Raw genomic sequence first — 23,904 nt, 5'->3', positions numbered from 1 at the left:
TTCTCAAACATGATATGAAATATTGACGTTGTGTTACAAATAATAGGCTGAGAAGTATCGCGCTGCAGGCGTTGTGGCTCAGCTGCGTGCGCGCGGTCACTCTAGCGGCCTGCAAAGAGATTTCATACAACCTTGCAGGCCGCTGGCCGGCAATGCGACCGTCTTTTGTTTCAACGCGCGCGCGCGACACGCAGCAACACCACAGCACGCACAGCAGCCACACAACAGGAACAGGGCGACCAGACTAGCGTCCCGCCAGCTTCATTTCTTGTATTCTTTTATTTTATTTCATGTACTTAATGTTTGAGAATAGCACTATACAAGCCTCGGCCGGAACCTGAGGTTGCCGGCCTCGTATCCCTATCCGGCCTCGCTACACTCGGCCGTCTATATCTACTTGGCCGGCAACCCCCTACTTCCCGGCCTCTACAGTAATGTACTATAACTTGATTTTGTACCATATTATTAATATAGCAAGGTCGGATATTTGTGGCCTTTGCCAACAGGCACACAGATGCAGAAGACTGGATGAGGAAAAAAATCTGTAATGTGTTAAGATTTAAGTATTTTTGTATTTGCATCTGAATAAAGAGGCTTAATAATAATGTGGTTGCTATAAATGCACTTTGCCTGGAAAAGGGTAAAGAAGTGGAGAGTGAAGACATGATAGTGGAAGCTAGTGGCTGGTACCTATCCCAGTAAAATTTTGCACATTGCGGGCAATGCTAGGCGATTTTCAACCCCCTTTCCTCTAATGGTGACGTACCAATTAGATTTGATTCAACTGATTCTTAGAATTTAAGGCTTTGATTTCCCAGCAATTTGTATGGAAATGACGTTATTTAACTTCACCGCGCACATTTATTTAGTTATTTCAAATTGTTCTATTTAATATACGGAGAAAAAGCTTCTTAACAAAAACTAATTTTTCACTGCTCATGCTCGTAAAGTTTGTGTTTATGCTGGATCTAGGCGACAAAATGACTTTTTATGCTCTAGTGCATAAAGTAAAATCTTCGTCTAAGACCAAGGTGTAAACAGCCACAAATAAAGAAGTTTATATTCTAAATAATTTTTAATGTATATAAAACTAAAAATCAATCAAAATGATCGATAAAACTAAAAATTTATAATTATAATAGTAATGCGTGAACAGTAAAAGGTTCAAAGTGAAAAATTGTTGCCACTGTTACTATTTAATTTTCTCGCAATCGAAGTGAAAAGCAGAATGTAAAACTCTAGCATTAAACCCATTTTCCCCTCGACGTGTCTATTCATCCTCGCCATACCGGCTCGGGTGGCTATATGACAGTCTCGGGTAAAATAGCTCGTTTTATGCTCTTGTTGTACAATAATAGTACATTACTGCAGAGGCCATGAAGTAAGGGATTGATGGACGAGTTCGGGGTAGACGGCCGAGTCGTAGAAGCGGCTGGATAAAACGAGTCCAGCAATCCCTGTTCTGGCCCAGGTTTGTGTAGTGCTTTTCTCAAACAATGTGAGGAAATGTTTCATCCATCCATCCATCCATCACAAACGCTTACAGTACAGAGTAGTGCAGTGGTGGTTGGCTGTTTTTAATTTTTCCTTTGTCAGTTTAATGTTAGTAAGCAAATTTAAAAAGTTTAAAAGGAGCAGCGGAAAATAATGGATTTTCATACATACTTCATGACCTAGGCCAAGAAGTTATGTAGGGAGCCATAAATGAGGAACTTAATGTCTCCATTTCGTAATTAACTAATACATTTCAGAGCATGTTTGAGAAATAGTACATTACTGCAGAGGCCATGAAGTAAGGGATTGATGGACGAGTTCGGGGTAGACGGCCGAGTCGTAGACGAGGCCGAATAAAACGAGTCCAGCAATCCCTGTTCTGGCCGAGGCTTGTATAGTGCTTTTCTCAAACAATGTGAGGAAATATTTCATCCGTCCGTCCGTCCATCAGTCCGTCCGTCCGTCCGTCCATCCATCCGTCCTTCCATCCGTCCATCCATCCATGCATCCATCCGTCCGTCCGTCCTTCCGTCCATCCGTCCATCAGTCCGTCCGTCCGTCCTTCCGTCCATCCGTCCGTCCGTCCATCAGTCCGTCCGTCCGTCCATCCATCCGTCCATCCATCCGTCCTTCCATCCGTCCATCCATCCATCCGTCCATCCATCCATCCATCCGTCCGTCCGTCCGTCCGTCTGTCCGTCCGTCCTTCCGTCCATCCATCCATCCGTCCGTCCGTCCATCAGTCCGTCCGTCCGTCCATCCGTCCTGTCATCCGTCCATCCATCCATCCGTCCGTCCGTCCGTCCATCCGTCCGTCCGTCCATCAGTCCGTCCGTCCGTCCGTCCATCCATCTGTCCATCCATCCATCCATCCATCCATCCATCCATCCATCCATCCGTCCGTCCGCCCATCAGTCCGTCCGTCCTTCCGTCCGTCCATCCATCCGTCCATCCATCCGTCCTTCCATCCGTCCATCCATCCGTCCATCCATCCATCCATCCGTCCGTCCGTCCGTCCGTCCTTTCGTCCATCCGTCCGTCCGTCCATCAGTCCGTCCGTCCGTCCGTCCATCCATCCGTCCGTCCGTCCATCCATCCGTCCATCCATCCATTCGTCCGTCCGTCCGTCGCATCCCATCGCATCGCATCGCAAATGCTTACAGAGTAGTGGTGGTTGGCTGTTTGTAATTTTTCTTTTGTCAGTTTAATGTTAGTAAGCAAATTTAAAAAGTTAGAGCAGCGGACAATAATGGATTTTCATACATACTTCATGGCCTAGGCCAAGAAGTTATGTAGGGAGGTGGTAGGCAGCCATAAATGAGAAACTTCATGTCTCTATTTCGTGATATTAACGCATACATTTCCGAGCATGTTTGAGAAAAGTCATTTTATTGTGTTGTAATGTAACAGACTTTCGGGGCCCTGTGGTATCAGGCGGCGTGACCCCTCTTATGACAAACACGTCTACGTCTTTTCGCACAGAAAGGGTATCGGCCTAAAGGTAATACAGTAAATGAAAGGCCCAGGTTGGTGGTAATAAAGTGTATTGCGGGTCCGGGGGCACATCACGCGTATAGGATGTCGTAGTGGCCGGGCCGATAGAGCAGCTGGACGCGCGGCGCAGAGCCCTCCGGGAAGTCGTGCGCGATCACCTGCCAACACGCACTTCATTACAGAAATGTTGCGAATATTCGCATCCGAAATAGTGACCTAATTATCAAAAAAATTGAACCGCCGAAAAACTTTTTTTGTTTGACCTTACAGGTAGGTACAGTCAAAGGCAAAGATATCGACACGGCCAAAGTTGCAAAAATATGTATAAGTACACGGCCTTAATGTTAAGTGCATAAAGTCGTGTATACATATTTTTGTAACTTTGGCCGTGTCGATATCTTTGCCCTTGACTGTACCAGTTTGAAGTCGAAGTCGGTGCCTCAGCGCGAGCCAGGAGGAGTGGACCTATAGTCGTCTACCTGATGGGCTTCTATCACTCCTCCTGGCACTTGCTGAGGCACCGACTTTAAACTGGTACCTAGATTAAGATCTAACAAAAAAGGTATTATTTTTTGCTTTTCAGTTTTTTCGGCAGTTCAATTTTTTTGTTAAAAAGTTTTTATTTTATACTTTTTTCCCACCCTTGGGGTTTTTTTTCCAAATGTATATAATACCAACTTCAAGGTATACCCTATCTAATAAAAAATTAACTATGAAAATCAGACTACTCTGTAAAAAGTTATGCCTGGTCCTACAGTACAATCAGGGATGGAACAATCAGTCATCCCCTGTTTTCCTACCCTTAGGGTAGGAATATTTTTTCCAAATTTAAATGGGACCACTCTCGGGGTATACGCTTTCCAATAAAAAAAGAATCATCAAAATCGGACTACTCTGTAAGTAAAAAGTTATGCGTGGTCATACATAAAAATATATATTATAATAATATATATATATATACACGTCGACTTGAGAACCTCCTCCGTTTTTTTCGTCGGTAAAAAAATTCTAATTACTTCCTCAGTTACGTTGTTAGAAAATATTCAAGCGGGCGTGCACCGTACAAGGGCGTCGAAACGAAAACGACACATTGTGATAATTTGCATGAAGTTGGATTATGGGACGGCAGGCATGTGACGCCCTGTTAGGACACAGCAATATTAGAGGGCCAATTAACTATTTCATTTTATAAATTGTTGTTTTTTGTCGGCATATCGGCATTGCACGCAGGCTTCAAACAGCGTGGTGGTGGGCCTGAAAATATTGACACATATTTTTCTCAAAAATTATGAAGATTAACAGGGTGTCCACTTTCTGGAAAGACAGGTAAGCTCAAGGTGGTCAGGAAAAAATCAGGGAAATTTGCTAGAAATCGAAAAAGTCAGGGAAAAAACTCGTGATTTCCCAAAACTTAGCTCGATATTTTGCCACCAGTCGTTCCTGGCGACGTATTAAAGAGTGGCACCATAAAAACAGTCAACAAATAAACAATACTACTGGCCACTTCTTGCAGTCGGGTAAAAAGTGAGCACATTTGGTGTGCAATGAATACCCATCATCGGGTCTAGCTTGGTATCTCGGGCAGTAAAAAAAAAACATAAGTGTCATATAACCAGCTTTGGAATGTACATGATTGGTCAGGAAAACTTAGAAATGTCGCTAGGGAAAAGTCAGGGATTTTTTAGGATTTGTAGTGGACACCCTGATTAAATTCTGATGTTAAATTCACACGCCCTGCGACACTTTAACACGTAAGTTTTTTAGGTGGTGAAAGCCCGGCACTGTCTGGGCCCTACCTTCCCAGTTCTCCATAATGGATTCTGTCAAACTCCACGCCCCCGTCTCCTAAGAAGCCCGAGTTTATCAAATTCATGTGCGAAATCACATTTAAAAGTTTACCACGAATTTTTCAGTAAAGGAAAACATCGTGAGGACTGTATGACCTGCGAAGCAATTCAAAGGTGTGTGTGTGTGTGTGTAGGGATCCTTTCGACTGCAATAATTTTATAAGTCATAATGTAATGTTCGTCATAATTATTGTTAGTCATAATTTTTCTCCCGCCGAAACCGTACATTTTTCATAAATTTTTAAATGGTCACCTGTAGAACTTTATGTCAGGTTAGGTTTGTTTTATAACAATTCTGAAAAATAAATGGTTTCAGAGAAAAAAAGAGTTATGTCAAACATTACATTATGGCTAACAATTTTCGACCAGTCGATATAGACCCGTGTGTGAAGTTCCCAATCCGCATTGGGCCCGCGTGGGAACTACAGCCCTCCAATCCGCCAATCATTGGGACTTATAAGCCGTGATGATAGCAAGGGTGAAAGGTGAAAATAAAAATAAAAAAAGCCGTGATGATGACGATCTGTCAACCGGCACATGTGAAGGTACTAGAGCGGCCATAGATGCCGTCTGTTCCGTCGCGTACCTGGCTGCCCTCTCCGCGGTCCATGTACTTGACGCGCACGCCGGCGCCGAGCGCGGCGCTGAGCGCGATGATGTGGATATGGTCGGACTCCTTGTACATCGGCTCGACTTCCTGCCGAGACCAAAAGGTTCAGACTACAAATATGCGCTAGAATGCTGGGAGGGAAGCGACCAGAGACAGCCATTATTTAATATTTTTTTAGTTGAACTAATTAACTGGTGTATGCAAGTGGTGAGTTGTCCTTCGTTGTGGCAATCTAAGGCCTCTGTTCAACAGTGGTTGTGTGGCTGTTGACACATTTAATAGCGATGAAATAAATCAACCAAATATTCAAATGATAAATATTTTTTTTTAAATAAATGTAGGAAGGCCTAACAGCAATTTAAGATTTGTTGTGTTTGTATACAAGCGTGTGATTGAAAGTATAAGTAACAATATCATCGCGCTAAAGCCTTTGATGTGGTATTATTTATGAGTGATAATGGCAAAAAAAAATACTATACTTTTAAACAGATAATTCTGGACATATTATGGGTCAGCAACCTCTTTTATATTTGCTATGTGTTCTCTGGGAGAATAATCGATCTAGCTTTTGTTTCTGGAGAAACTCGTATTATTGACTTTAATCAAAGAAATAACTCTAAGGCAAAGTTCAGTCCCCCAGGTACTACTTATAAATTGAACATGAAACTTACTTGTCTACAAAACTCGGTAACTGTCCTGGGTCCCTCAATGAAGTTCTGATAGAAGTCCTGTTGCGTCTGCAGTTGTCCAGAGGTGACGAGACGCAGGTACACCACAATGTAGTCGGAGTAGCCCTGCTTGTTGAACTTGTCGTGGAGCTCCGCGCGGGCAGCCTCCACGGCCGCCGGGGGGCCCCCAGCCTGCTCGCCTACCCGTTGGACCACTTCCATAAACTGATAGAATGGGAGAGTAAATATAAATAGCTTCTAACCAACTTTTGTACTCAGTCTTTTTTAAATTTCAGTAGACCAAATTCAATAAAAATTACCAACAAAACAGAATGTCTACAGAACTTTATAATTTAAGTACTTTAAACAAAAACACTAAATTCAGCCAGGTAACCTTTTGAAGCAAATGGAAAAAAAAAGCCTGCATTAGCATCCTTTGTCTCAAATATAACATGGATTTAGATAAAAATAATAAAATATAGTCTTAAATTTTGCACTGCCCAGTGCCCAAGCATATGAAAGGTTAATACTAATGTTAACTTAGATCTACCCTCCATAATTAAAATATCTATTTATTTTGCAACAAAATTTCTAAAATTTCACATCCTGGTGTATTTATCAGCATTTAATTGTGACACTCAGGCTGTGGGGTCCGTGCATACCTGCTTTATAAAGATCAACAGTAAGAATAACTGCTGAATATCTAAAGTACAAATTGCTCAATGATTAAAAAGTTAAAAAAAAACCAGTATAGTGTGAACTATACTGGTTTTTTTTTAACTTCATTAAAGGCTAATTCACCTAAACAATTTTTTTTTGAGAAATTGAGTTATGAACATGTTCAGAATCAGTGAATTTTTCAGGGGACCCACTTGCTCATTTGCCATCCAGTGCAAAAATGGTGCTTAGATCAATTAGCCTTTGACTGTCAAATTATGAATATTTATTTTTCTCTCATTACAATAATATGGTGCATTTGTTAAATAAATTCGTTTTCCATTAATATAAAGCAAACAATACAAAACTTGATGAATTTGTAGTTTCATGTCTAAATAGGATAAGCCTAGGAAAAGGTTCAAGAAATCATTTCTAAAACTACAAAACTTGTGACTCCTCTAGCCCATTAATGATGTTAATAACAAGGAGGATATTTACTCAATATTTTATTTTGCATTATAACTACTTGCCATTGTTATTTTTAAAATTTTGTCATATTCTTAGCGTAAATGATGGTTACATGTTGAATGTTTGTAATTGATAAACAGTGTAAACAAACAAATACCTCTAACCTTGTTCTGAAATTAATCAACTATGATAAAAAGTTGGTGTGCATAATTCAGAAGTTTCATATCCTATTAATTTAAGATTCTATTGACCATTCACATACAGCCATTGTCGTATAAGGACGACAAAAATGACATTATTGACCTTATCCATCTAGCCAACCACAAATGTTAAGCAGCTTCATTCAAATAAAACCCACCAAAGCTATAACAATCCTTGTAACCTTCTTATTTCTCCTTTTTTCCTGGCTAAGCCAGCAAGACCCAAGAAAAATCGACAAGGCAGACAACAAAGAAAAACCAAAACAAAAAAAGTAACCTTAAAAATGGCACTCACCGTCTCGTAAAAATCTTCGACTGTGAACTGAGAGAAGCCTAATGCGACGAGTATATCCTTCGAGTTCTTTGCTAGCTCGTGGAACTTTTCGTATTCCGCCTTGTCGGTAAGGAGGTGCTCTAGATACGCATACGAAAATGCCCGGAAGAAACAGTTACCGTCCGGCCTTGTTCTTCGAACGTATTTGTACTTAGCTGCTAAATCTTTTACTTTTAAAAGGTAGACGGGATCCTCATTGTATTCTTTTTCTAACGACGACAAAGGCTCGAGCTCCCCTACTAAAGGAATACTCTCTGAAATCTGCAAAACAAACACAGGATAATGTTTTGTACTTTCTAATTACAAATTAATTGGGCATTGGAGCAATGTAGCACATAATTTTACATAATGTTTACCTCTTTTTCTATCTCTCGTTGCTGTTTCATAATCAACTCATCTTGGTTTATTGAATTATCCGCTAAATTGCCGGTGCAGCCGCTACTGCTCGACGCATCGTCCGCCATTTTCAAATAAAATTGACAGGTGACGACAAATGACAATCGAGCGAAAAAACGTTAGCGTCGCGTTCAGTCTCAGAGGAAGTAAATAATGCGTTCAGTTCATCATTTTGTTCACAATGTTCCAACCACGGTCAACAGTCCAACAAACACTGCATTCATAGATAATCTCATATCTTATTTTTGGGGAATAATTATATTGTAGTAAAAAAATAAAGCACTGAAAAAATATTCTTAACATTTAATCCTTATAAAATACAGCATAAAATAACTTTTTACTGTTATTTAGTCAGCAAACATGTCCTCAATTTTCTTCTGCACCTCCTTTTCTGATTCCGAATTCAGCTTGTCGGGCAGCAGCTTGACGGCTTCGAGGTCTGCAGCCTCTCCATCATCAGCCGTCGCCTGACCCTGCGCCTGAAAAAAAGTAAAAAAATATATATTAAGAAAAGTAAAATAGTGTACTGCATTTTTTTGCTATTTTCTTCTAGTATTAATGTATTGACACTGTCATTTACACTATCTGATAATTGTACAGCCTTCCCGTTTGATTACACTGCCACTAGTCAGTACCATCTTACCCATAGGGCCCTTTGAGTTTGTGATTACAATAAGACCGCACGTCATACGCACTACACCATCAATTGATGCTTGTGCGCAACTAGCTTGCATCTTGTGTGGGAAAAAACGAATCTGTGTCCACGAATATGCAACGCAATGTATCGTCAAGTAGCTCCTACGAATTCTCAAGAACATGGACACAGTTTCGTTCCCAGTGCACGCCCCCCCCCCCCTACTGTATAGAGTGTGGCTACAGTCACCTTGACCAGCTGCGTGGCCAGCTGTAACAGCGCGCGCTCCAGCCGGTAGTTGTCGGACACGAGCTGCGCCCAGCGCCGGCGCAGCGCGCGCAGCCGGGCGCCGCTCGCCGTCTGCGACCGCTTGCGCTCCCAGTTCACGCCTGCTATTTGCTTCCTGTATAGAGTAGGTAGATTTGTTATTTAAATTAAAATGAGTTATTTCCAATGCTTCATCAATGAGCATTATTTTTATTAATTGAGTCAGCACTTATAAAGAAGCATACCTTAAATTAGTATGTACATTCTGTGCGCTTCCCACTAGAGCCTGCAGTGTGGCCAAGTACGACCGCCAGGCCTCTGTCCCGTAGTGCAGTTGTAACTCCAAGTTCAGCACCCTGGTGGCCTGGTGAGACAGCTGCGCGTGAGAGTTGTCCACGGCCTCCGACCAGGCAGTGGGCTCGCCGAGCCGACCTGCTGGAGGGGGAGGCAGCTCGTACCTGGGAAATAGGAGATGTTTAGAGATAGCCGAGTTTTGGAAGGGAAGGGGGCATAAGTTAAATGAGACTTGTGCATACTAATGCAGGGGGAGGTCAAGTGGACTCTCTCAAGAGGGCGGTTTCATTTCAGCCAATATCTAGATTTTTTTTTCTGCAAAAAAATAGATTGTTATTGCGGGAAGTCCAAGTTAAGTAGTAAAACTTATTTCTCCACAAAATGATGTCTAAATCATTTACACAAGCAGGTACAGATGTCTGTACACTAGAAATGTAGTAATTGAAAATTTTTATGTAAGTTTAAAGGGGGTTCCATATATTATGTCAAGCAGAGGCATGCACACCCTGCACTATAGGTAAAGACGCCTCTGATGTCAAGCAATTTTAAAATTTGTTCACATAATATTGGGATGTCCCTTCTACAGAGTATCAGTGTGCATCACAAGTGCTTCTTTCTGCAAACTTTTAATGCAAGGAAGATGGAAGACTATGATAAGAAGATAAATGTATCAATAAGTGAAAATATTTTTTTTAATTTTCTGTTATAATTAATAGATAGATAGATGCTTATTTGTGAACACAAAACACCAAGATATAAATAAAGTCTGAATAGATCCATCGAAATCTCTCTGGAATAAAATTGACAGATAAGCACTGCAAATGTTTCAGAAATTACAAGCGCAAGGAAAGTAATGAACAATTTAAGTTTAATTACAATAACACCAAATTTGTATCCCATAAAGAAAATTACCTTTTCATGGATAATGGTTCCATAGGTAACCGCTGTTGCACTCTTTCCATCTCTCTCTGCAGCGAGGCTGTCTCAAACGCAGAACTCGGCTCGGGACCCGCATTCTCCAGGTAATTCTTAGTAGGTCTGTAGCGACGGCATTCTTCCTCAACCATAGACAGAGCCTAAAACATCAGGAAAGTTAACTTTAGTGTTCAAATGGTTAACTTGCAAAACCAGGTTTTTATGCAACAAGAACGATTTATGTATGGGTTAAGCCTATTTTTCTTCAACGCTTAATTGACAGATTAATATTTATACCGAAAAATAGAGACGTTGACGAAAATTCTAGAAACCGTTTAGGTTAGTATAATTTCTTACCGCTTCTCTGACTCCTGGGTCATCATAACCCTGATCAATGTAAGGTAACGCATCCACTATAACTTCCCCAGCCATTGTAAAGTGCTTTATTTAAATCAGTTTTGATAAAATCCTTGCATTTGAGATTTTTTGAGGTTTTGTTGTGTTTATGCTTGTGGAGATTTGACAAATTGACAAATTTATTGACACTAACCACAGAACAGACTAGACTACATAAACTATTTAATTTTATGCGCCCCACTCTTGGAGTATTTATAAATAAGTAATTCAAGATAAATTTAGAATATACAAAGGCCCCAATACCCCACACCACGGTTGTTTGTATAAACGTAAGTAATTAAATTTGGTTTCAGGTTTTACCAATATAACAAAACAAAACAAACAATAGAATTCTAATTTTGGCCTAAAGAAATAAATATATATTTTTGCATTTATGAATCAATCAAGCTTTTATAGTCAAGGCTCAAACATTCTAGGTTCTAAACATCAAGTGGTGTGACACACTTTCCCGGCCCGGATAACACCGACTTGGAAATACCGGCCCTGTTTTTTTGTGTACACGCCCATAGAAACTGCAGGGTCAATACCACGCTACGACTACGAAACTCGAAACTCGAAGTACTTCTATGGGCGTGTACACAAAAAACAAGTTCTGTATTTCCAACCCGGTATTATCCGGGCCAGGAAAGAGTGTCACCCTGACATTTCATTTTAATTTCAAGAAATTGATTAAAAAAGTAAAAATCTTTCGTGTAATGTGTTTTGTCGACAGTAATTTAATTGTTTCTAATTTTATTTCCCATTTTTATTTTTATTCTATAAATAAATAAATAATGAGCTTACAAGAAACTGTACTCAACCACGAGATAAGCAATGTAGACTTTACAAAAGTGGGTGGATTATCGATGCAAAGTTTATAGAAGTTTTCATATTTCTTAATCATTCTGTTATAATTTTTTAGATAGCAGGATTGCAACAAAAGAGGACATTGGCATTCGTAAATCATTTCGTCGTCACTACAGTACAATTTCTGAATAAATTTACAAAAGATTGTGAAGAGAAATTGATGCATTTTGAAAGGAAACTTGAGAAAGTTAATGCTTCTATGGTTTTACTGGAGTCCAAGGTAAATTTTATGTTAGGTGCATTACAACGTGTGTCGTTAAAAATTTAAAAAGTTGTAGGGTCTGTAATACATACCTAATTTAATTTCATATTTTTAAGCCACTTTTATTAACATTTTAATGTTACCGAACAAGTTACTGTAGATTTTTAAATTAAATAGACATTTTTTCAGCTATCATCAATTCCAGAAGTAAACATTCCACAGTCAGAATCCCCGAAAGAAACCTCAAACACAGACAATCAAGAAATCAAAGTAGAAGTAAAACAAGATGTTCAGGAAACAAATCATGACGAAACTGAAACGAATGACGAAAAAGATACCTCAAACGACCCAAGTCCAGTAGATAAAGAAACGATTAGTCCTGAGTATGTGAAATTTGTTAAAATGGTACAAGTCGGTGTGCCTTTACAAGCGGTCAAGTTAAAAATGATGCTGGAAGGCTTAGATTCTAATATGTTAGATAAATTAATAGGTAAATAGATACAGAAACATATATTTTTGAACAAATTATATATTTATATTATAGTACATAGTTCTGGGTTAAATCATTAATGAGACCCAAAGAAAGCTAAGATCTATATTTTTAATATGAACAATGGCAAATAAAGGTAAAAAGCTTGAGTAAGTCTCCTATTGCATATAGTAGTAACATGTCCACTGAAAAATGCTGTAAGTACTATCTATATCAATTCTGTACCCTACTGTAAGTAAGGGCGGACTTACTTAATTTTCTTACATTAACTGCAGGCTTAAAGCTTGATTTTAGTACATATAAATATAAATGCAAATACTTGTTCTGATATACTTAGGTATGTTTGCTGTTATAATTTTTATACTGACAAATTGTGGTGATGAGGTTTTTTTTCAGCTTTGTGTAATGAAATTTTACTTTTGCTTGCTGTGACATTCCAGACATTAAAATCAAATCAAATATCAAATTCTATTCTGTTTTTTATCAGTTCAGATTTAGCTTTGTTTTATAATTCAATTCTAAACTGCTAGACATATGTATTTAACCTTATGCTGTCGGTTATGCATTAAAATGCAGACATGTATTACAGAACACCCATTCTGTAATGTTGATGAAAGTTTTGTGCCCAACAATATTTTATGTATTTGCATTATTGTTGCACATTCAATATACATACACAAACATGCCTTGAAAACAGTCCAAGTGCATACCATAAAAAATTATGTAAACTGTTATCAAAAAACTTTGTTGCTTGTCATGTTTACTATTTTTTCACTTATTAATAGCTTCTTGTACCTAGTTGACTAAAAAAATGTAATTTGTAGTTTTTTACCATACTCCGGTTTCCAATGCAATAAGATGGAAGAGAATAAAAATGTTGTCTATACTCAACTGAAAAGTTGATCACCAATGTATTCATCTACCTTATCGCTGTGGTAATTAAATTAGGTATATGTATACTATACTCAGCGGCACAAAATTTGGCCCACTACATACAAAATTACCTATTTCTGCATACATTTGAGGGCCAGATTGTTTGCCGCTCAGTATATTTTCACAGATCCATATTTTTGAACTAGTTTGTACTTTATTTTGTTTTGTTACAAACTAGAGTGCAACTTATTATTGGAGCTTTAATCATTAGCTGTCTAAGAAATATTACCTATGTTAGTCTGATTTATTGATTTGATTACATTAAATATATTTTTTATTTGTATAATTTCTCGGTCTTTTAGTTGCATATTCCTCTTCCACTTCTAGTTGCTAGACTAGAATCTTTAGCAGAAGGGTTTATTCCTGGTAGACTACCTTGCAATTAATAAAATAATTGCATGCTTTCAGCAAATATAAACTGATACTGAACAAAGCTGGTTTTCATAAAACAGCATTTTCCTATGCTTGATAATTGTTTTTTCCAGATGCTATTTCTTTAAACTTACAATGCATAGAGCATGTGTAATTGAGAAATCATGCAAGAATCTCACCATTACCGCAACTATTAATTGAAAGACTATTGACTAACAGTACTTTTACTATTACTTATTCTGTGCTAAAATTTACAATGCTCCTAATTTCTAAATTATCTAAAATTCAGATGTAGTGGTATGACCATGTGCCTCCTTCAACTGAATTGAAACTGACCCAAAAAGTGTTTGCCAAGGGACATAAGGATAATAAAGACTACTAGACATAGATTTAACTGTTGTGAAGAACTTTGATGAATAAAAAGCAGATTAGTTATTCTTATTTATTATCGCGTCTAGAACTGGATCATCTGTCCCTTCCTCTTCTTGTCTCCTCCGAGCTCAAAGTGCTTGCAGCGTTTGAGCGCCACCTGTGATCGCACCTTGCAGTCGGCGCATTCCAGACGGAGGACGATTTTCTTTGTGGTTTTCGCCTAAAAAGAGGAGAAATTTAAATTAATGAACTGCTTCAATTTTTTATTGAAGTTTTAGGTGTAGACTACGAGACGGACGAAATAGGCTTTAGAGATTTTTAGATACAAGTGAGAGAGGATTAGGTGATGAAGTTATATATATTGAAAAAAATATATTTTTAAGTAACATAGTCTCATTATCAAGTTAGGTCCGTGAATGTTACTTAAATAAAATATGAACAGGTTTAAAAACAATAAGATAAAGACAGGCAAATTAGAAGTAATGAATTCATGTGAAATGCAGTTTATCATTAAATATGAGCACGACTAATGTCGGCTTTTGAGGTTATGTTGTTTACCTTTTTCTTGAAGATGGGCTTGGACTGACCACCGTAACCTTGCTGTTTACGATCGTAACGCCTTCTGCCCTGAGCGGCGTGCCTTTCCTTGGACTTCTTGTACTGAGATACCTTGTGCGTCTTGTGGCATTTGCACTTTTTGCAGTACGTCCTGCGCTGTTTAGGTACGTTCACCTGAAAATAACAAGTGCCGCTGTTGAAATATCACCACCGTATCACCAATCATTGCACATCAAATACGATTCACGGTCTTTTCAAATATTTAATTTCACTAAAAGCAAGATTTATTGCGATGAAATTCGGAAAATCACAAACCATTTTTGCGTTTGACTTTGCTCGATCCAAAGAAACGTCAAAAAGAGATAGTGTTGCTATAGTTTCACAAAACGTGAAACCAAATGTTACTATGTAAGAAAAATAATAGAATGCGTTCATTTTAATCTAATTAGTTTTTATTTTAGCAGCTGTATATCACGATGTAGATAAATAAGTAGCAATAAATATGTCGGATTCACGTAAACTGTCTGTAATCATATTTTGTATCTGTTACAAATAAATATACGTAACCTATAGAATGCTGGACATCTTCCTTTTCATTCGCACAAGAAGAGGAGACCAAATTGCTCTATTCATGCGTTAAAAAGGGACGGAGCTTGACATTTTTTGTCCCTCACCGCGTGTCGGCTATTTCAAGGTTAGCGGATTAATCTGCTAAACAAAGTTTGACATTTGTATCGCGATCGATGTGTTATAATCAAATTTTATTATTTTGTCCCAAAATAAAGGCCCTCTTTTATGTGCATTCCGTACGGTTTGACGTGAAATCCATTGAAAATGGTGCGGTGCAGTGTACTAGGCTGCAAAAGCGATAGCGAGACGAAAATTGAAGGATTGTCTTTTCACAAGTAAGTAATTCAACATTTCACTTTATTGGAGCGATCAGAACTGATGTTTCTTTGGTTTCTTGGTTTGCTTTGGTATTTTTCCAGGTAACATTTAAATCATATTGTGTTTCGTGTTAATATAAGCCCTCTCTTATTCATTTTAAGTTGTATTTACAAACCTAACCTCAAAACTCAGTGCTGCCATTTATTTCCGAGAATATTACCCTGTATGAGGGGTAAAATAGTGTACACTAATGATTTTTTTTAGACGAAAAAGTTTTCATCGAACGAGTTTCCAATCCGCATCTCTTGGCTAGCAACTGCACTACGTCGCCCCTAATAAACCCATCCGAAAACATTTATTTCTTGCATAGGTACGCCAACAGTGGCGTAGGGTGGCATCTATCGTAACTAATCTCGTGTGTGACTATTGCAACTATTGATGGTTATATGCAAGCGATTGATAAAATAAAAAAAATAATAACAAAAATCATTTAATTCCGAAAATAATAATAAGTAATTTTCGGATGGATGGTAGCATGGTGGTTGGGAGCATCGTGGTGTAGTGCAGTTGATAGCATGCTCTGCGCGAATACCCAAGAGATGCGGATTCGAATTCCGTTCGGAGCACCTGAAGACTTTTTCATAAAAAAAATGACATTTTAAATTTCGTTAATTTAAAGAAATAGTACGCTGATTAAATAATTATTTGTGCAGAATTAAGCTGATCTTTGGTCTAACTTACAGATTCCCAGAGGAACCGGAGCTACGCAAGTTATGGGTCGCAGCTACTGGGAGAAACAACTAGTTGCCTAAAAAAAGAGATCGACAATGTGCTGTAAACACTTTGATCGTGCTCTTTTATGGAAAAGGAACCCGACCACTGTGGCGCTTTTTTTGTTCAGGCGTGGTAGTCTTTTGGCTGACGTTGATGATGATGAAAATACAATAAAAATATGTTATGGTTTATAAGCTTGTTTTATTTTTATCGTTTACTAGCCTTTGCCCGCGTGTGCCAAAAATTCATTTATCGGTATCCGTTATAGATCAGTTTGTGAAATTTCGATTTATGAATGTATCAGTTTCTCTGATAGGCAGAAGTACCGGTTTGGCCACCTTAAGCCCGTTTTGAGCCGGTTGACATTTGAAGTCATATATAAAAATATGTTTAGTGAGTTTTCAAAAGTTTATACTGAAACGAATAAAGTTTGTAGTGATTTATAACTATAAATTTATTTCAAACGTATATTTAAACAATAAATGGCCATAAACGGTACAGTGGCCACAAACGGTACTTCTGCCTATATGCAGAACACTTAATATTAAATCATGAAATGCCTATTATTTCATCATTTTCTTTTTGTATACTTAAACTTTAGCTTGAATTATAAATATGTACCTTCCTGTATTATTTGTCTATAAAAATTGAAAACTTAAAAAAGATCGCATGTGACGCGGGGTAAAATTACTTTTGAGAGGGTAACCCTAATTATGCATGTACTCTTGTCTCCTGTCCCTTTCAGCGGCACGCTGGGCCGCAGTCTATAAACGTAGTGTATTATTATGAAATATACCTTCTTCCTTCCACTCAAAGGTTGACTAGCGTGGTAGAGATCCCTTCAGGGATAAGTTCGCCTTTGTACCTAGCACTTTTTTGTATCATTTTTGTATTTCCTTTTTGTACAAAAAGAGTATAAACATAAATCAGTTAAATCTGATCAAAAAAACTTTCAGACTTCTTTGGCAATAACATTATAATGAGAAATTTTTATTGAGCTGAAACGCAGCCATAACAAAAAAACTGTAAATTATTATTATTATGGCGCCAAAAGTGACATTAGCCAGATCACACAACAGATGTTTTTTTAGTTGGTTAGTCTAATAATTCTAATTTTATAACATAATCTCTTAATCTTTATAATATAAATAGTCGTAAACATGAAGTTCGCCATACCCGAAATCTCCTGGCACAACCGGGATCCCGTGTTAAGTGTAGATTTTCAACCAAAGAGGGAAACAAGTGGACCTTTACGATTAGCAACTGGTGGCACGGATTCTCATGTTTTGGTGAGAATTTAGTAATCTTTAGTGTATCATACAGTAAAAACAGCATATACAACAGCATATACATTACATTAAGATGTGTCTTTTTCGTAGATTTGGTACGTTTCCTGGTTAGAAACTGGATCAGTAAACCTGGAAGTCGCTGCGGATCTGACGAGACACCAGAAGGCTGTTAATGTGGTACGATGGTCTCCCAGCGGCCAGTACTTGGCTTCGGGAGACGATGAATCGATCATATTCGTCTGGCAGCAGAAGACTGAGAAAGACCCTGTTCCCAATGACCCAAATGAGGAGCAGTACAAAGAAACATGGGTGATTTATAAGGTAATAATGTAGCTGCTACAATACAGGTACAAAATAAAGTATGTATTGATTTGATGACTGTGTTTTTTGATGAAATATTTAATTTCTCGCACTATGTTAAGGAAGAAAAAACATGTTGTAATCTAGTTTTCCACTTCTTTGATCTGTCCCTTTTGTAGGGCACTTAACTACCACCCATGAGGCTGGCATGATCATTGATGGCTGAGTGTTTAAAGCTTCAACAAAAATAAAAATAAAGTATATCTTGTTTTCATATTAGTAAACTATAACCAAAAGTTTTATTTCCTCATTATAAAGACACCACTTTACTGTAAAGAACATCTTATGTGTGAGCTAACTTTGGGGGCGGCAGACGTGAACTTGCCTTCGAAATCCAAAAGCTTAATGGTTACTTGACCTGAAATGTATATTTCAGAACTAAATTATTGTTATTATTATTTTAAAATTTATGACGGTGGAAGCATTCTACACTTCCACTGAACGTAGATATAGTTTAGATATAGTTAGTGTTTAGTATTGTAACTAAGGGACCCCATACATCCCTGTATTTCTTTTATTATTATTTTTTGTATTTTTTTTTTCTTTAATTGTATAATATAGTTTTTAAGTATTTTATTTGTAATTATACTTTTATGAAAAAATGACTTTCTGCCAAGTTTCTTGCGGCGCATTCTTCTTGGCAATGATGGTCTTTCCGAAAGCGCTGGTAGTTTAAAAAAATGACGTGTAAAAGTGCCCATTGCGGCCTATTTACTGAATAAATCATTTGAATTTTGAATTTGAATTTTAGAATTTTTGAATTTTTATGGTTAATTTTAAATATGAGTAGATAGATAAGAAGAGATTGTTAAAACTTGATTGTTGAAAAAATAATTAAAATAGGTACCTAATGTCTCTCAATAGTTACTTTGTGAAAATTGTAAACCAAAATCAGTATTTTTTTTTAATCCGATTTATGAATTGTAATCAAAATGTTTATTAAAAGAATAGGTAAGTACTAAGTTTATTTAATTTTTGTTGCATATTTTACTGATATGCCAGACATGCTTTCTATTAATTTCAGTCAAAATATTACAAGGAAGGTTTTTTTTTCTAGTGCCCAATATTCGGTATTTAAAACAAATTTCGGCCGAATGCCGAAGTTCGGCTCAAACTGCCGAAATTCGGTTAAACCAAATCTAGAACGAATTTCGGCCCAATTTCGGCCATATAAACTAATGAACCTTTTATTTTTTTATCAATTGAAACATCTCTTATCCAGACTCTCCGTGGTCATCTGGAGGATGTTCTAGACATCAGCTGGTCAGTCTCCTCGACACATTTGGTCTCTGGCTCCGTTGACAACAAACTGATCCTGTGGGATGTGGCCCGCGGGAAGTACAGCGCTATCCTGACTGACCATAAAGGCTTCGTGCAGGGAGTGGCTTGGGACCCCAAGGGGCAGCTCATTGCTTCTGCTAGCACCGATAGGTTAGTTATAGTCTTTAAATAGGGAGACTCTTTCACAAGTTTACGTGCATTTATTTAGCTTGCAATGTTTATTAGGATCAAATCATGAAATTTTTCACTCTTCATACAAAATTACCAAATACTGCATACATTTGAGAGCCAGATTTATTGCCGCTCAGTATATAAATAGAAAATATATTTCCCTCGCTTTGCTGACAATATAAGTACAGTCAGCAAAAAAAAAATGCAATATTTTTATTCATTTTTGTAAGCCCTTTTATTGTGAATTGGTTTCTGTGTTTTAATGTAATAGGTACTAGCTGTTGCCCACGACTCCGTCCGCGTAGAAGTAGGAAAAATAGTTTACATCCTATTCTCAGACCTACTAAATACATATACACAAAAAAATTCATAAAAAATCTGTTGCCGTTGAAGGAGTTTGGTCACAAACATTTTTGACCCGAGAATTTTATTGTTACAATAAGGCCTCTAAGTATATGTCGCGTCTAGCTGTTTCCATTGCATACTATTGGATGCCACTCTTCTACGTAATTATTTACACAAAAGAGTTTTTAAAACATGTAAAAATTTCCCGTGGATGAAAAGTCAAATCAAACTTAAAATAGCACCGACGTCCGGTTTGTCAATAACCTCCCATGCAAATGTGGTCTTAGAGTCTCTCCATACCTATTGACCTGGATTTCGCTTTAGCCAATCAAAAAACTTTTTAAGTCTTTTATTTTTTTTATTTGACTGGATGGCAAACAAGCAAGTGGGTCTCCTGATGGTAAGAGATCACCACCGCCCATAAACATCTGCAACACCGGGGGTATTTCAGATGCGTTGCCAACCCAGAGGCCTAAGATGGGATACCTCAAGTGCCAGTAATTTCACCGGCTGTCTTACTTACTCCCCATGTTGAAACACAACAGTGCAAGCACTGCTGTTTCAAGGCAGAATTAGCGAGCAAGATGGTGGTAGCAATCCGGGCAGACCTTGCACAAGGTCCTACCACCTGCAAATAGTCTGTGCATTGAGAGCGAGAAAGACGTTTTTCCGTCGGCAAACATCGTATCGCGTCGGTCGAGCCGATCGATAGGTGTGAGAAGATCCTTACCCTTCCATATCTTAATTAGAAAATCTCCACAGAGTATTCCGCACATTCGACATATCATCCAAGAAAGTGACGTCACGGAGCAGCAAAGCCATCCTGCCCTTCCCAGCGTCCCACCCGCTGCACAACGTGTCCGTCCGTCTGTACCACGACGACACCTTGCAGACCTACTACAGGAGGCTGCAGTTCAGCCCCGATGGGATGCTGATAGCGGTGCCTGCGGGGAGGATAGAGCCGGAGACCAAGGTTGATGTGAAGCCCATGAATGCGGTCTACATTTATACAAGATACAGCCTGAAAGTGTAAGTAAGAAAGAACAGTTGACACTTTTTTTGACAATAAAACGAACACTGATGAAGATATAGCAAAGTTCCGCGTCAAGTCACGCCGTGCGATGCTTTTCAGCAAGGCGTTATATCACGGACGCCCACTCTCGAACTTCGAGGCGCTTTATCTTTATAGTTTTTTGTAAGATTGAGACAAGAAAAAGTATGTATCCAATATTTACTGACATACTAAATAGAATTGTCAACTAAATAGTATATTTTTTATCGAGGGACTAAAATAAGCCAATATATACCCGAGCTGGATAGCCACCCGAGCTTTTAGCGAGGGTGTCTATTTATCCAAGGGTTTATATTGACTTTTAGTCTCAAGGTGAATACTCTATTTTTCACTTCGATTGCGAAAACAAAATAGTCATTTCTGTGAAAGAATGAATGCGTTTCTTATTCCTCCAGTCCATAAAACTTGTGAGAATAATCAATTTATTTTAATCGTTTATGATTACGCTCCGCAACAATTTCATGTTTTCGTGGTAAGTATTTTTTCCAGCCAGACACAGATATAACTAAATCGCATTGGCGAAATGGTCCATGCGGAAAAAGCATAGAACTAAGACCACGTAGATTAAAACGTAACATTTTCGTCATGAAAATGGTCCACACTCAATCTTATTTTATACCAAAAACTAAGCAATTACTGGCTGTTTGAGTTTATCTAAGTCACTCGAAGTAAATTAAAAAATAATTACTTTTACTCCCTAGGGACTAAAATACTCACTTTACTCCCGCCTCGTAAGACTATATTGACCTACTTTTAGAGCATGAGAAGTGAAAACATTATTGTTCACCCGCGACGTTTATACAAGAAATGGGTGTTCATGCAGTTCCTCCACCTCTACACTGTAAGAACACACACAAATCACACAAACCCAACTATCACAATCTACACTACACTGATGCCCACCCCTACCCTACAAACTCTACTCTAACCCTAATTACCTTACCCTACCCTACCTTATTCTAAACTAGATTTTCATAATACTCGGTTACTTATTATAAACAGCTGAACTGACCAGTTGAAACTTGACACCAGTATTTTGGAAGTTAAAAATAGCTTTTGCACTGCTATTGTTTTCATATATTTTTTTAAATATTTTATTTCCTTTTTTCTGTAAAATAAAAGGTTGCTTGATAGAGATCGCTCTTAAGCGATAAGGCCTATTGCTTACCTTGTAATTTCCTGTCTGTGTACTTGTTTTCTGTATTACTTATTTGTGGTGTACATTTGATTCCTGACGCACCATAGAATGCTCTCACAGTAACTGTCATAATTAATTCCCTTCTCAAGCAATGCGATGTCGCTATGACTTTTTCTACCAAAAGGTTCCACAGTGGGTCAAGATTCAGTTGGTTCGATAGTACCATCAACCAAATAAGTAGTCTATCAATTTTTTAAAAAGTTTTTTTATAAAAAAAAAAAAAGGACATGAAAGAGGCAGTTGCTATTCCTTGAAAGAGGGAATCACAAAGCAAAAATAGACAATAAAAAACTACTAACTAATGAATTGATACTATTATACTCCACGCTCTTTTCACTTAGATATACAAACCTACTTAAGAGCATTTCTAAAAAAGCCCGTACACCCGATTTGCGACTCCGATCCGGACAAAAACTTGCAGGCATGTAGAGTGAACGATACTGAGTCGTAATAACATAGTCTCTCGAAATGTCCCAATTGGTCTGTATGGAAATTTCCCTTTCCAATCAAATGAATATGTCGCTAAAGTCGAACTTTCAAGTTGACAGACACGTCTATTGGCTTTATTGTTTTATGACATGCAAACGATTATCAACTTTAGGGTGGTAGGGTAGACCATATATTTGGCTGACACAATAAAGTAATTGTATTATATTGCAATGTGTTGTCCAGTCCGGCCTGCGTCCTGCCGTGCGGGGACTCCGCACTAGTGGTCCGCTGGAGCCCGGTGCGCTACGGGCGGCGCGGCGCGGGCCCGGCGCCGGCCTTCCCCACCCCCCGCATGCTGCTCGCCGTGGCCACGCGTCGCTCCGTCATGATCTATGACACGCAGCAGAAGACTCCCATCGCTGTCATATCTAACATACACTACACCAGGTAAACTATTCCGTATTTATGATGGATCTTGGCGACATAAAATTACTTTTTCACCTCAGCACCTCAAACAGGCAGGTTTTGCTATGAGAAATCAGTGAGCAAAATCGCATTTTGCTCACTCCGTGAGACAAAGTAACTTTTTAATTATTTTTTTTTAAATGCTGAGTACAGTGTTGGGTCTACTCACTGAATTCCAAATATTTGAACTTTACTTTGATCTGTCATTTCACTTCAACTCGAAAAAAGCAAGAGATAGGATCAAATTTGTCGATTACAAACTTAAATTAAATTTTCGGTATTAAAAATATATCGAAATATTTCCAAAATGTAAATTTTCCCGATCTTTTAATAAAGTATGCAACCTCGTTGCACGAAAGCCGCTTCTCTTGTTTTTTTTTTATAAAAGAATTCCGTATACTGCCTCTACAGTATAATTATTATTTGTTAAATTGAATGATTTTTTAACAAATCTATTTATGTTTATGTAATAGAAATCTTAATAAAAATCATATTTAAAGGTTTAATTGTTCAACCTTTTCAATTACCCCGAGATGAGGCTTTTTGTAGTATTAAAAAATAAGTGTGAGTTGTGACATTAGTACAAGAAGTTAAGATTGCATGTTACGAGTATGCGATTTGTATTGTAGCTACTGGACTCTTTTTATGGTTTTAAATGTAATTATTATATTTGATAATAATCGGATTCTATTTTAAAAAAATGTGTTTGTTTTGTAAACAGGTAGGTATATGTGGTTTTATTCTTATGTTACATTTAAATTATGTTCTCGCTGCTGAGGTGAAAAATTGTATGTGTCACACGAGACCAAAGTTTTTTTGCATCTCGTGTATTTCAATCCCTTGCTGATCTCAGGATTCTAACCTAGAATCACTCGCTAACGCTCGTGATTCAATTATAGAATCCTTCGCTTACTCGGGATTCAAAATCAACACTCGCAACAAAAAACAACTTTGCTCTCTTGTTGCACAAATAACTATTTCACACCTCTCCTTCAGAAAAGTAACTTTTCCTCCCTGACGAGAGGGAGCAAAGTGCAACTTTTCTGTTCAAGGCTTTTCTAAGTGTTTTTTTGCTATTGCCATTTTTTGAAGTTGATAATTGTAAAGCCACACCATTTTCTATGCTGGTTGTTCTTAAATAATATTTTGAATTTATTTTTTCAA

General features: G+C 37.9%; 5 protein-coding genes across 6 annotated transcripts in view; 2 read left to right on the top strand and 3 right to left on the bottom strand.

Annotated features, from left to right (window-relative positions):
- Positions 1 to 3,021: 3,021 nt before the first annotated feature.
- LOC141431662 (ubiquitin thioesterase otubain-like) lies at positions 3,022 to 8,254 on the bottom strand. The gene is made up of 5 exons (XM_074092843.1): positions 8,129 to 8,254; positions 7,734 to 8,033; positions 6,117 to 6,338; positions 5,422 to 5,532; positions 3,022 to 3,146 (listed from the first exon to the last, which is right to left on the bottom strand). Exons 1-5 carry the CDS (start codon positions 8,234 to 8,236, stop codon positions 3,060 to 3,062), a joined length of 828 nt encoding a protein of 275 aa, XP_073948944.1. The 5' UTR covers positions 8,237 to 8,254; the 3' UTR covers positions 3,022 to 3,059.
- Positions 8,255 to 8,451: 197 nt separating this feature from the next.
- On the bottom strand, positions 8,452 to 10,971 carry BCAS2 (BCAS2 pre-mRNA processing factor). Its single transcript, XM_074092842.1, has 5 exons — positions 10,636 to 10,971; positions 10,276 to 10,439; positions 9,315 to 9,527; positions 9,052 to 9,205; positions 8,452 to 8,647 (listed from the first exon to the last, which is right to left on the bottom strand). Exons 1-5 carry the CDS (start codon positions 10,708 to 10,710, stop codon positions 8,516 to 8,518), a joined length of 738 nt encoding a protein of 245 aa, XP_073948943.1. The 5' UTR covers positions 10,711 to 10,971; the 3' UTR covers positions 8,452 to 8,515.
- Positions 10,972 to 11,238: 267 nt separating this feature from the next.
- CCDC53 (Coiled-coil domain containing 53) lies at positions 11,239 to 12,982 on the top strand. 2 transcript variants are annotated; one of them, XM_074093821.1, is made up of 3 exons: positions 11,239 to 11,372; positions 11,597 to 11,761; positions 11,933 to 12,982. In XM_074093821.1, the coding sequence occupies exons 1-3, from the start codon at positions 11,262 to 11,264 to the stop codon at positions 12,239 to 12,241; spliced, it is 585 nt and encodes a 194-aa protein (XP_073949922.1). In that variant the 5' UTR covers positions 11,239 to 11,261; the 3' UTR covers positions 12,242 to 12,982. The 2 variants fall into 2 exon arrangements, with proteins under 2 accessions (XP_073949922.1, XP_073949923.1); XM_074093822.1 differs by having other exon boundaries at positions 11,294 to 11,525.
- Positions 12,983 to 13,966: 984 nt separating this feature from the next.
- On the bottom strand, positions 13,967 to 14,880 carry RpL36A (ribosomal protein L36A). The gene is made up of 3 exons (XM_074093823.1): positions 14,784 to 14,880; positions 14,469 to 14,642; positions 13,967 to 14,130 (listed from the first exon to the last, which is right to left on the bottom strand). The coding sequence occupies exons 1-3, from the start codon at positions 14,784 to 14,786 to the stop codon at positions 13,993 to 13,995; spliced, it is 315 nt and encodes a 104-aa protein (XP_073949924.1). The 5' UTR covers positions 14,787 to 14,880; the 3' UTR covers positions 13,967 to 13,992.
- A 2,309-nt stretch (positions 14,881 to 17,189) lies between these two features.
- Caf1-105 (chromatin assembly factor 1, p105 subunit) overlaps positions 17,190 to 23,904 on the top strand; it is a 14,343-nt gene continuing 7,628 nt past the window's right edge. The window contains exons 1-5 of the mRNA XM_074093819.1: positions 17,190 to 17,419; positions 17,510 to 17,740; positions 19,002 to 19,210; positions 20,339 to 20,605; positions 22,519 to 22,722. Of these exons, the coding sequence (XP_073949920.1) occupies positions 17,291 to 17,419; positions 17,510 to 17,740; positions 19,002 to 19,210; positions 20,339 to 20,605; positions 22,519 to 22,722 (1,040 nt within the window). The 5' untranslated portion in view covers positions 17,190 to 17,290. The remainder of the gene's footprint in view (positions 17,420 to 17,509; positions 17,741 to 19,001; positions 19,211 to 20,338; positions 20,606 to 22,518; positions 22,723 to 23,904) is intronic.

This window comes from Choristoneura fumiferana, chromosome 10 (genome assembly GCF_025370935.1).
Source record: "Choristoneura fumiferana chromosome 10, NRCan_CFum_1, whole genome shotgun sequence".
Taxonomy (NCBI): Eukaryota; Metazoa; Arthropoda; class Insecta; order Lepidoptera; family Tortricidae; genus Choristoneura; species Choristoneura fumiferana.
The sequence above is the reverse complement of the archived record's forward strand: the minus strand, read 5'-3'. Positions and strand labels throughout refer to the sequence as shown.